Genomic DNA, 12,332 nt, shown 5'->3' on the forward strand with positions numbered 1-12,332 from the left:
ATAATTGCTCTCTGCACAGAAGAAATCTCTAGAAATCCAATTTTCTCTTTGGATAAGACTAAAGAAGCAATTAAGAAATTGAGCTCCAAATTCCTGTGATCACAGCCCACATGGCACACGGGGCAGCCCAGTCTGCATTGCTGAGGGCTGAATATCTGTTTTCCCAATCACCTTTCTTCGCTTCTTTCTCTTTCTTTAGCTGCTTGCCTTTTAGCTGCTTTATTGCTCATTAATATGTCCACTGGAAATTGAAAGAGGGAGGAAGGGGCTCTTAACTCTGCATTTCTACTTATTAGTGGCTTTGGTTAATGGTTTCAGAGGGAAGAAAGAGTCTGAACAATTGGCCCAAATGACATACCTAGGAAAACAGTTCTGAGGTTAAGTGGCACTTAGTTCTTCAGTTAGGCCGTATTTAGAGTAAATTTATCTTAAGAGAATATGCTGAACCTCCAAGCAGGACACAGGTTGTTTTTCTACATGTAGACATTGCAGTTAATTCCATCCCATGGTATTTAATCGGACACATTTATTAAGCCTCATAAAGGGCATTTTCCTGTTAATCTTTTGTTTACTACTGTGAATCACTGCTAAGGGCAGCTTTCTCAAAAGAGTTCAAGAATAATTGAATCTGTCACATCCACATAATAATTAAAATGTCCTATAATTTGGCATGCCAATTTAGATACCCCAAATGTGTAATTTTACTTAAGCATAGCATTACAGAACATAACCACTCCTCCTGACGAGGAAGGAAAAAATCTGCAACTTAAAAATACAGGTCTCTCTAATGCTAAAGATTAAATAAATAAGTGAACCAAATTACTTGCTAAAATGATGAAGTTTTAGTCTGCAAAAGCAACAAGTAAACTTTTAAAAATTATTCCCACAGAGTTGAGAGTGAGTGAGTTCTCTGTAAAGACTTTACATAATGTTTAATGGAAAGGAAGTCCTACTGCTATTTGGTCCTTGTCCAAATTCCTACTAAATTTATTCACATTTGAGTGACTAGTAAATCTTTCCAGATTCCCTCTCATTGTCTGAAAACACATGAATGCCACTGAGACCAGGAGTTCTCAAAATTGACCAGAATCTAAAAAGGCAGAGCCAGGAAAAAAAAATAATGTTCTCAAAAAGCATTATTATTATTAGATTAATAATAAAAATGACAGAAAGATCATTTGGTCAAAATACTTTAAGCCTTATAAATATCAACAACTTAGCAACTGCATTTTATTTGTTAGGAGAGTTTTTGAGTTTAGGGGTGATAGAACCACGACCTTAATAATTTACTAGAACTTAAAATTTTAACTTCTATAAGGTTTCACACTTGAAAAATATAAAATAAAACCGACCTCTTTAATATTTTTTTGATATGCATTAAAACAAAATATAGGCCAGGTTCAGTGGCTCACGCCTATAATCCTAGCACTTTGGGAGGCCAAGGCAGGTGGATCACTTGAGGCCAGGAGTTAGAAACCAGCCTGGCCAACATGACAAAACCCCATCTTTACTAAAAATACAAAAATTAGCTGGGCATGTTGGTGTGCAACTGTAGTCCCAGCTACTCAGGAGGCTAAGGCACGAGAATCACTTGAACCTAGGAGGTGGAGGATGCAGTGAGCCGAGATCATGCCACTGCACTCCAGCTCTGTGTCCAAAAAAAAAAAAAAAAAAACCCAAAAATCCCAAATAACCCCCAAAATATAGTATCTTATAATGAACTGGATTATCATAGCTGCAGATGAATTCGCAAGATTTGAGACAAGGCATCCTTGGCATATAAATATGACCTAACAAAGAGTATGGCTACCATAAAAATCAATGAAAGCACCCCATAACTAAAATATCAGTTTGTGAACTTGAAAAGGAAAATAAAATGGGTTGAACATGCTCTGCTTTTACAATCATCCCTGAAAACTCCCAAAATAGAATGGATAAGGTAATTTCCTTCCTTCCATCCATTCATCCAATATTGAGTGAATGTCTATTTCCAAAGTACTGTTTTAGGAATGGGAGATTCAAAGATGAGCAAGAAACAGTCTATCAAGATGCTGACAGCCAGAGATAAAGATGGAAGTGCAAATAAGTTAAACAACTTAGCCTAGGCTGCACAAATCGGAAGATGGCAGAGCTGGGATTTGAACCCGGGTGTAAACCTGTCTTCTTTCCTCTTCATGTCAGTTCCCAGAGGTACATTATTATTTACTTTCAGTTTCTTTGTTTTCAGAAGTAAAATATGGGCAATGAGAACTGTAAACAGTTAATTTTCTAAGACACCTTTTTATTTGGATAATAACTGCATATTTTAAGAAAAATATGCCTGTAAGCATAAAAAAATTCACCTATTCACTTTCCACTACAATTTGAGTCCTATTACACCCAGGACTCAAAATTATTTACTGTGTGCCTGGCATATACTCACAGAAAAAGAAGACAAATTTTTTGTTGTTGTTGTTGAAATAGAGTCTCACTCTGTTACCCAGACTGGAGTGCAGTGGTGTGATCTCGGTTCACTGCAACCTCCACCTCCTGGACTCAAGCCTCAGCCTCCCAAGTAGCTGGGACTACAGGTGCACGCCGCCAAAGCCTGGCTAACTTTTGTTTTTTTGTAGAGACGGGGTTTCGCTACGTTGCCCATGCTGGTTTTAAACTCCTGAGCTCAAAGAGATCCTCCCACCTTGGCTTCCCAAAGTGCTGGGATTACAGGCATGAGCCCCCACATATGGCCCAAGAAAACAAACTTCATTAAAGTTTCAGGATTAATAATGAGCAAGTGACACTCTGCCAAAACACATTGGAGGAAAATGGAAGTGAACCTTCATGAATTCCTGAATTTATTCAGCACACATTTATTGCACACTTACTGCATTCATTCATGTCATTATGCTAGATGCTGTGGAAGAGGCAAAGATGGGTAAGTCCCAGCCCCTGCTTTTAGGAAGCCCACACTCAAAAAAAAAAAAAAAAAAAAAAAAAAGACAGAAGAAAACACTCAAGTGACTAGAATGCCAGAAAAAAGGCAAAACAAGCGGGAGTTTAGCAGCAGCAGAAGTCACCTCTGGCCAAAATTTCTGAGGAGGAGCTTCAGGGAGGAGAAAATAGCAAACTGGGCCTTGAGGAATGGACAGACTTGGACACGTAGAAATGGTGGTGGAGGTGCGGGGTGGGAGGACAGTGGTCATTCCAGATGCCGAGAGGTCTGACAGCTCACCTATCACTTCCTCAAGGGCAGGGTTATGTGATTGCTCTTGTTCACTGTTGCATCTCCAAGGCCTGGCATTGCACAGGACGTGTGAGCAGGCACCCCATGCACACTGGCTAAAAGTTAAATACAAAGGAAGGGAAATTCAGGGCACAATTGGGTGACTGACCAGTGGTGCAGTCTGGTAAGACCACAGAGTGAGGTCCAGCAGAGAAAGAGTCTAGCTGGCCCTGGAAAACAGATATGGAAGGAGGTATAGGGATGCCAGGATTCAGGCTATAGCCTTGGAGGACCACATGCCTCAAGTTCATGGCTATAGACAAGAGAGAGAAAAAGCAAAAAGGAGACACAGCAGGAATGAGGGCAGAGGCTTGACTCACAAATTAAATATTGGAAAAGAGAAAATAAGGAACAATCAGACGCTACAAGGGCCAAGTTAGGATGCACATGGAAAAAATGCTAAGAATAGAACTTTACCCACTTAGCCTTTATGCATGTTGAGTATACTTAGGAAATGCCTGGGACCAGAAGTGTTTCAGATTTCAGATACTTTTGAATTTTGCAATGTTTGCATTATACATACTTACAGATTCAGCATACTTAATCCGAAAATCCATAATCTGAAATGCCCCATTGAGCGTCTCCTACAAGCTTCACATCAGAGCTCAAAAAGTTTCAGATTTAGGAGCATTTCAGATTTCAGATTAGGGGACTCAATCTGTATTTACTGATTTGACCAAAGATTCTAGATCTTTTACAACAAAATAAAGTGACTCTGAATCTTCTTTTTGTACAGAAAAAAGGGCATAATCTTGAATTTATATCTTCATATCTTCTGTAGCTACATGAAAACAGTCCTGAAATCTCCTGCTTGGTCCTCACCTTTCCTCTACCCAAGTAAAACTGTAAACTAAGCCATGCATTGATGTTGGTCCTGTGGCCCCAGGATCTCTCCAGCAATGCAAACCTCAAATCACTTGCTGCTCTCCAGAAGGTCAAGGAAAAACACATTATACTGGAATGCATTAGTCAGTTACTCAGTTACATAAGCTCAATGAAGATGTGTTTATCAGGCCTAAATATCTGCAGATATTCCAGGTAGCTGTCCTAGATATAAAAATTAAGTGAACAAACTGCAAAACAATTTAATCCATTTAATTGGCAGGATGCCATCGCTGATAGTGGGGTGATCTCAGGAACAGGAGAAGGGCAGGACAGGGTGAAGAATAAAGCCTGACCACAGGAAAAGAAAAGCTCGGAACAGCTTTCACTATGGCAGCAAGCAATACAGAGAAACCCCACTTAGCAACAGGCAGAGAGAGGGTGGGAGGGTTTCCATTTCAGAAGTCATTTCTGGGCCACCATGACGAAAGGGGTGTACGGAGAGTCATCTGACGTTGGAGATTTGTTCCCTCACTGGTAAAATGGGTGCCTGTGACTCTTCTCTGGGACAAGATACTATGGCATGTGGCAAAGATTACTTAAAATCTTGCCTCAGGTCTTGAAACAGTAAATGATTCTTCTCACCTGGGGAAGATGAAGGGTAGGTCCCTGTGACCCACTCAGCCACTTCCCCAAAGCTCTGCAATTGTATTTATTCTCCCAGTTTGTTCATTTTTTATTTTTTGAGATGGATCTCACTCTGTCGCCCAGGCTGGAGTACAGTGACGCGATCTCGGCTCACTGCAACCTCCGCCTCCCGGGTTCAAAAGCGTCTCCTGCCCCGGCCTCCCGAGTAGCTGGGATTACAGGCACACGGCACCACGCCCGGGTAATTTTTCTGTATTTTTAGTAGAGACGGGGTTTCACCATGTTGGCCAGGCTGGTCTCAAACTTCTGACCTCAGGTGATCTGCCCTTCTCGGCCTCCGAAAGTGCTGGGATTACAGGCATGAGCCACCGCGCCCAGCCCCAGTTTGTGCTTTTTACCTTCACATTAGTTCTTTGTCCCCCTGAACACTTTAATTAAATGTCTCAGCATATTTTTCAAGAAGTAATTTTTCCTCTTCTGAAATGTTCTAATTGTGGCCGTTGTTGGTTTCTTGAAGAGAAGTTCCATGAAGATGAAACATAGAATTTAAATAAAACTCAAGTTAGCTTTGAGTTGTGTTTCTCCAGCTAGTTCTGTTAGAACGATTTCTAGTTTGTTTTCTCTGAGGAAACTCTACTAAAAAGAGATTTGGGTTTAGAAAGAAAGATATACATTATACACCCATAAGATTGCCTACAAAGAAAAGAGCTACAATCTGAATTTCTCAGGCCTGGTTTTGCTTCTCCGTAATTCACTCCCGAAGAATTCTCTAACTGCAGATTCGCTTATTCCTCGTTCACTCACACTACCAGGGAGAATCCAGAGCGTTGTAAGGACGGGTGTGCAGGGACTGGAGGAAAAGGCTGTGCTATTGGCTGAAAGGAAAACAGGTCACAAGTAGCCAGCTAATCCTAAAAACTACAGGGAGGAAGCTGTCTTTAATGTGGAGATAGTGGTGCGTATTAGAAAAAAGAGGATTTCTAATTTGTCTGTCTTGCTCTACTGTTTTGTGGCAACTGAGCAAATGAAGATTAAATTAGCTGTCATTAAGACTACACCATGTTTAATAAAGTTAAAACTGAGAGAACATCTTCATAAAATAAAATTCTAAGCTTAACACATTGATGGCGCTTAATGAACCAAAACTGGGTAAATCCCTTTGGAGAGTCAACACATAAACAAAGCTATTAATTAGGTCGCAGTTGTTTCCCAACAAGCCTTTTGTTTGATTTACTTACAGTAAACAAAACCATATCTATCCGTCTTTGTGGAGAAGTATTCACCAATGCTACAAAATGTAATTATTACACCTTAAGCACTTGCAATTACAGGACTGCATGATGACAATAGTGTTGGTTATGTCCTTCATTAACATCTGTCACTTCCCCAGCCACTCCCTGAGCCTGCCTTTTGGAGCGCTGAGCTTTGCAGCTGATTCACTTGTCTCTATGTTTTCACAGCTTTCAGAATAACAGAACAGAACATGTGTTTTCTGGAACGGTATCTCTAAAGCAAACAAGAAGAAAAAACAAACAAAAAAAAAAAAAAAAACACCTCCAAAATCAAAGATCTGAGGAAGAATCGTATTTATGGTGTTCCCCCGAATTGAAAGCTGGCTGATGATCAGAAGCTCTAGAATACAGGAGACACTTTCAGCTAGGGGTCGAGGGAACATAGAGGCCAGTTCCCAATCTCAAGCTACAGAATGCATGTCTCCTGGGTTCCCTGAGGCTGAATCCTGCCACCGCCTGTTAAGAAAAATTGGAAAATAGTTCTCACAAAGAATTCAGAGCTTGTAATAAGACTCCTTACTTAAATTTATACCTCCTAGTAGGACCTCCTGTGATGCCACTGATGACCTCGTGGCCAGGGAGCCCTAAATGGAAGATCTCCCAGTATCATTGGAGAGATCGCCATAGATGGAGACACTAATGGAGTTGGGAGTGAGAAGGAAAGTTCCATGTTGAAATGCAAGGTCATCTCAACAGTTACATCCTCCAAGGGAACGCTTGCCTTTCCCTTCTCCAGATTTACTTCTTCCGGATCTTCCTCATTCATTCAGATAGTCAGGTCCCAAACAGAGAAACCAGGACTGACTACCCCTGTCTTCCCTCAAAGCTCACATTCAATCCATCACAGTCCAGTTGCTTTACTTTGCTATTTACTCCAAATCTATCCATTGCACCATCTTCACTGCTCACACCATAGTCTAAGCCACCATTGTGCATGGTGTAGAGGGGGCATGACTGCAACAGTGAATGCTGCGTTTGATAAACTGAAGGACAATAACTAAAGGACTGTGGCTTTTACTACAAAGGAAAGAGAGAGAACAGAGGGAGGAAAGGCTAGAAAGGTAGGGAGGGGCCAACTGTAAATTGCTTTGTAGAACCATGTTCAGAGTTTAGATAAAGACATTACTCAAGAGAGAAAAAAATTAAGGTTCTCAAAATCTACCTAGAGGGACCGGTATATAAAGCAATAAACTGATGGGCACATTTCAATAATGGTAACAGCGCTGATGGATCAAGGGGATGCTTGTGAACTAGACATTTATGTGGTCAGAAGCTGATTAATCAGATTTAGGAGTGACCAACTGACTTGTCTGCCAAGTTCTGTCCTTGCTTGCTGTCTCTCTAACTAATCAGACCTTCTAAGTTGACAGCACTTCCAAGCATTAGATAATAAAAGGAGTAGCTATCATCAATGCGGTAACAGCGAATCCCAACAAGAAGTCTATATGATACATTTAGACTACAGGCGCCTGCCACCACGTCCAGGTAATCTTTGTATTATTAGTAGAGACAGGGTTTCACCACGTTGGCCAGGCTGGTCTCGAACTCCTGACCTCAAGTAATCTGTCTGCCTCGGCCTCCTAAAGTGCTGAGATTACAGGCATGAGCCACCGTGCCTGGCCTTGCTTCCTAAAATTATCACTATTTCCCTTCATTTTCTAAGCCCTCCAATTCTTATGTAACAAATTTCCTATGTTAAATCCTTTCTGTTGGAATCATTTGTTTTTCTGGCTAGGCCCTCTCTGAAAATAATTTGTGATGGATCTTCTCATCTCTTCCCCTGTGACACATATCTTGTGAACGTCCCAACAGCATAGAAGTTCTGCAACCTTACCCAACAAGCCCCTTGCAGTATATAAAAACCTAAATCTTTCATTAAGGGGATCAAGCATGCTGAAACAACTGTGACAGTGACAATGACTGTGATCTTCTATTGGATACTACTCTGTAGTATGACAGTTAGCATCACAAGCTGAATCTTAGATTTGGAATATTTTCATGGTAAACTTTTAACATATGATTTTTGCATATGATTATATGCAAAGAGATACATTGGATATATTGTTAGTAGCACTGAGGGTGTAGTTAAGCATATGAATTACTGCTGGGAAGAGAGCCAAAATTAACAGAAAATTAACTTACTAGGGGTTTCTATCAAGTTTTACAAGGAAGGAATAAACTGAAAAAGTGAACATAATTGGGAGCAACGGGAATTCCGCAGGTGAAGGACTCACCATTATCTTGTCGCTGTCAATAATGGTGTTCAATCTGTGTGCAATGGTTAGCACGGTGCAGTGGGCAAATTTCTCCCGGATTTTTTTTTGTATTAACTCATCAGTTCTGCAATCAAAGAAGTTAAGTTTAATTTCATAAAGATGCAAAAAGTAGACTTAAGACTTAAAAAGCTCTACTTCACAATAGAGATTTAAAAAAAAAAGATCATATATATTCAATGTTTTAAAAATCATGTTAAAATGTTTTAGGACAATCTTATTCTTTAAAAACAAGTATAAAAATCTATGTAGTAATTTACTAATTTTCATAAAACAACGAAAAATGTCTTCCCTCCAAATTGCTTAAAGCTGATTATTGGGAGTGGATTTTAGGAATCTAGCTCTCCTGGGATACTGAATAATATCACTGACACTGGAAAACACATTTGGGTTTCTTCTTCTGTTTTTTTCAGAATGAATTTATCCATGTTCAAATGTTATCTCTGGGGCAAACAGAGCACTTAGAAATATTTCTCAGAATCATTCCATGTTTCCCATTTACACACTTAAAATGTGGACTCAAGGTTACATGGACCTCAGCTTTATACCTTGGATCCACATTTGCCGTCGCTTCATCAATAATCAATATCTGATTTTTCCTGAGAATTGCCCTGGCAAGGCACACCAGTTGTCTTTGTCCAACACTAAAATTGGATCCTGATTCTGCTAATTCAGTATCCATTTTACCAGGAAGATCTTCAATGGTTTCTTTAAGTTGTACCTGTAGATGTACAAAGAAGAATGACTGCTATCATTCAAGCCGCTATGGAAGTAGTCAAGCCTCATAGACATTAGAACCTTCAAGTCCCTTCTCTCGAGAGATATAACTTAAGAGGACACACACATGAGGCTGAGTTACCTCTAGTTAATGTTCAATGAGAAAGATGGTAGAGTCAACACAAAACGGAAATATTCTGACTTAAGAGAACAAACAATGGAACCCAAGATGCTCCTTTATCACCATCAGCAAGCACAGTCTGTTCACGCAGGGTCATGTGTTAATACTGCCTGGGCCAATTTCATTAAGAAAAACACAGTATGATCAATAAAATTATTCTGTAGGTAAAATACAGAAAGATAAAAAAAATTCCCTTCTTTTTAGTTAAAAGATTACAGAAATTTAGAGAGACAATAAGAGTGATGGCTGCCAAGGGGCTGGAGGATTAACTGTAAATGGACACAAGGAAATTTCTTGGGGTAACAGAGATGTTTTAAAACTGGATTCCTGCAATGACTGCACAACTCTATAAATTTACCAAAATCACTGAATCACTTCTAAGGGGAGCATTTTCTGCTATGCAAATTAGACCTCGATAGAGTTGTTGGAAAAAAATCATATCAGTGTCCCCCAGCACCTGAACTCCCTTACCAATAACCAACATGACAGCCAACAAGAACCCCTCGTCCAGGGAGGGAAGGAAGTTTCTCAAAAAATAAAGCTCATGCTCCCAATATAGAGTCTGAAGAAAAGGTGAAAGGATCTTTCTGGTTGAGTCAAGTTTCCCAAAGCACATTTTGGAGACGAGTGAGTATAACTCAAGGGAAAATTTAAAAAGAAAATTACTGCAGGAAGTATGGTCCTCCAAAGATATCATCTTATAGGCACTTTACCATTTTGGAAGGTTTTTTAATCAACTGGAAAAGTTAAAAAAATACAAATGCAAACAATGGGAAACTGTGCCTCATTTGTTAGGAAATCAGGAGCTTATTCTTGGGCTGGTCCTTTCCCAAGTTTAAGCCCCTATGGCTATAAAGTAGGTCAGTACATTTTCTACAGTCTAATAAATGTTTTGCAGTGAATGAAAACTCACAAAAAACAGGACACAATATAACATCTTGCCCCAGACGACGGGGATAGATGATGTTGATATTAATGTATCTTTATAAAATTGTAGCTATAAGATGATCTGATACTACGTTGGGTGGTGGTTCAGTTCACTGATGTTTGTTTTGGAGAAATTTTATAGAACAAGAGCCAAACTCAGGTGACATTTGAGAGCTATAGAGGAACCAAGAGTCAATACATCTCCAATTAAGAGATCAGCAAGCAGATAGACGAGTGATGGCCAATAAGCAGGTGTACAGAACTACAATGCCCAACAACAAAAAGCCAAGAGTAAACGGGTAACATTGTCATGTACCTTAAACATGGAAGCACACTTCTATGAATGTGATCTTGAGTTGTACTCATGATGGAAGTCCAACTCCAAGAAACAGGAATTTTGAGTTAAGATTAAATATGGTATTGATATTTGGCATTAGCATGCAAGGTAGGAAATTAAAATCCGAAGTGTAAGATTTGGCTCGTGGTGCAAAATGTTACCCTGAAAATTATAGGATGGAATATGTCAGCTTAGTCAAGCCCTCTCCATTACAAGGAAGAGGACTTATTGAGTAATCTTTTTATGAAACATACTCACAGACCTATACCCCATGTGATGGAACTGATCAAAAGTAGATGTTAGCAAAGTTTTTATTAGCTTTTCCTTCTGAGTTGATTTTGATAATACTGGTAAGTGCAAAAAGGTCTTTTCTAAGACCGGCAGCCAGATTTGAAGAAATAATCTCACACTTGCCCTTGATTAAGGTGCCAACCCATCATTCTTCTGGGTTTTGACCCTCCTTGAGGTTATCCACATTGACTTGATGAAGAATAGGGTTGTGAGGTGAAGAATAATGAACACATTTCCCAGATAACAGTGTCTTCTGAGACTCTGTCATCATGATTGAATCAGGGATGGTTATGAGAATGATATGAATCTGTGGCCGAGTACAGTGGCTCATGCCTGTAATCCCAGCACTTTGGGAGGCTGGGGCAGGCAGATCATCTGAGGTCAGGAGTTCGAGACCAGCCTGGCCAACATGGTGAAATCCCATCTCTACTAATAATACAAAAAAAATTAGCTGGGCATGGTGGCGGGCACTTGTAATCCCATTAGGAGGCTGAGGCAGGAGAATTGCTTGAACCGGGGAGGCGGAGGTTGCAATGAGCCAAGATCGCGCCACTGCACTCTACCCTGAGTGACAGAGTAAGTAATTAAAAAAAAAAGATATGAATGTGAAGGCCCTCTGTAGTGTTATCATACATTCAAGTTATGGTTAAGTATTAGCACTGAGAAAAAGACAATGGAGGCAGTGGAACACAGTGACTAAGAGTGACAACTGGGGAAATTGAAAATATATTAAACAATGGTATTACATTACTCTTCAATTTCTTCAGTGAGGTAAATAACTGTATTATGTCATGTAGTTGAATGTTCTTGTTCTTAGGAGGTACATATACATATTTAAGGATGAACTGCAACTTCATGGAAATGTCTGCAACTTACTTTCAAGGGCTATAAGAGAGGAAGCAAACGTAGCAAAATACCGTATTAACAAATGGTGAATCTTGGAGAAGGGTACGTGTATGTTCATAATACTATTCATTTGACTGTTCTGTGATTTGGACATTTTAAAACAAAAAAATGGAGTCTTGAAGACACACAGCATGGGTATGAGTCCTGCCTGGCTCTGCCAACTGGGCAAGTTCCCGAACTTTCTCTATCTTAGCTTCCTAATTAACTTGTAAATAAGACCATACTAAGATTATTTTGAAGATGCTTATCTCCTAAAATTGTTGGAGTATAAAATCAGTCAGTATGTGTAGCATTTACAATAGTGCTTGGTACCAAATAAGAGATCAATAGATAATATCTATTATTTTTTCTTTGTTTATTTTGCTCCTTCCTGGACAATGAAATACTGCCTATTTTTTTTTTTTTTTGAGGTGGATTCTTGCTCTGTCACCCAGATTGGAGTGCAGTGGTGCGATCTCAGCTCACTGCAATCTCTGCCTCCCGGGTTCAAGCGATTCTCCTGCCTCAGCCTCCCAAGTAGCTGGGACTACAGGTGCATACCACCACACCTGGCTAATTTTTTTTTTTGTATTTTTAGTATAGATGGGGTTTCACCATATTGGCCAGGATGGTCTCGATCTCTGACCTCGTGATCCACCTGCCTCGTCCTCCCAAAGTGCTGGGATTACAGGCGTGA

General features: G+C 39.9%; 1 protein-coding gene across 3 annotated transcripts in view; it reads right to left on the bottom strand.

Annotated features, from left to right (window-relative positions):
• ABCC4 (ATP binding cassette subfamily C member 4 (PEL blood group)) overlaps positions 1–12,332 on the bottom strand; it is a 283,972-nt gene that overhangs the window by 16,339 nt on the left and 255,301 nt on the right. For all 3 annotated transcript variants that reach the window (XM_055360589.2, XM_055360590.2, XM_055360591.2), the window contains 2 exons: positions 8,846–9,018; positions 8,259–8,364 (listed from right to left, as the gene is read on the bottom strand). In XM_055360589.2, the coding sequence (XP_055216564.1) occupies positions 8,259–8,364; positions 8,846–9,018 (279 nt within the window). The remainder of the gene's footprint in view (positions 1–8,258; positions 8,365–8,845; positions 9,019–12,332) is intronic.

This window comes from Gorilla gorilla, chromosome 14 (genome assembly GCF_029281585.2).
Source record: "Gorilla gorilla gorilla isolate KB3781 chromosome 14, NHGRI_mGorGor1-v2.1_pri, whole genome shotgun sequence".
Classification (NCBI taxonomy): Eukaryota; Metazoa; Chordata; class Mammalia; order Primates; family Hominidae; genus Gorilla; species Gorilla gorilla.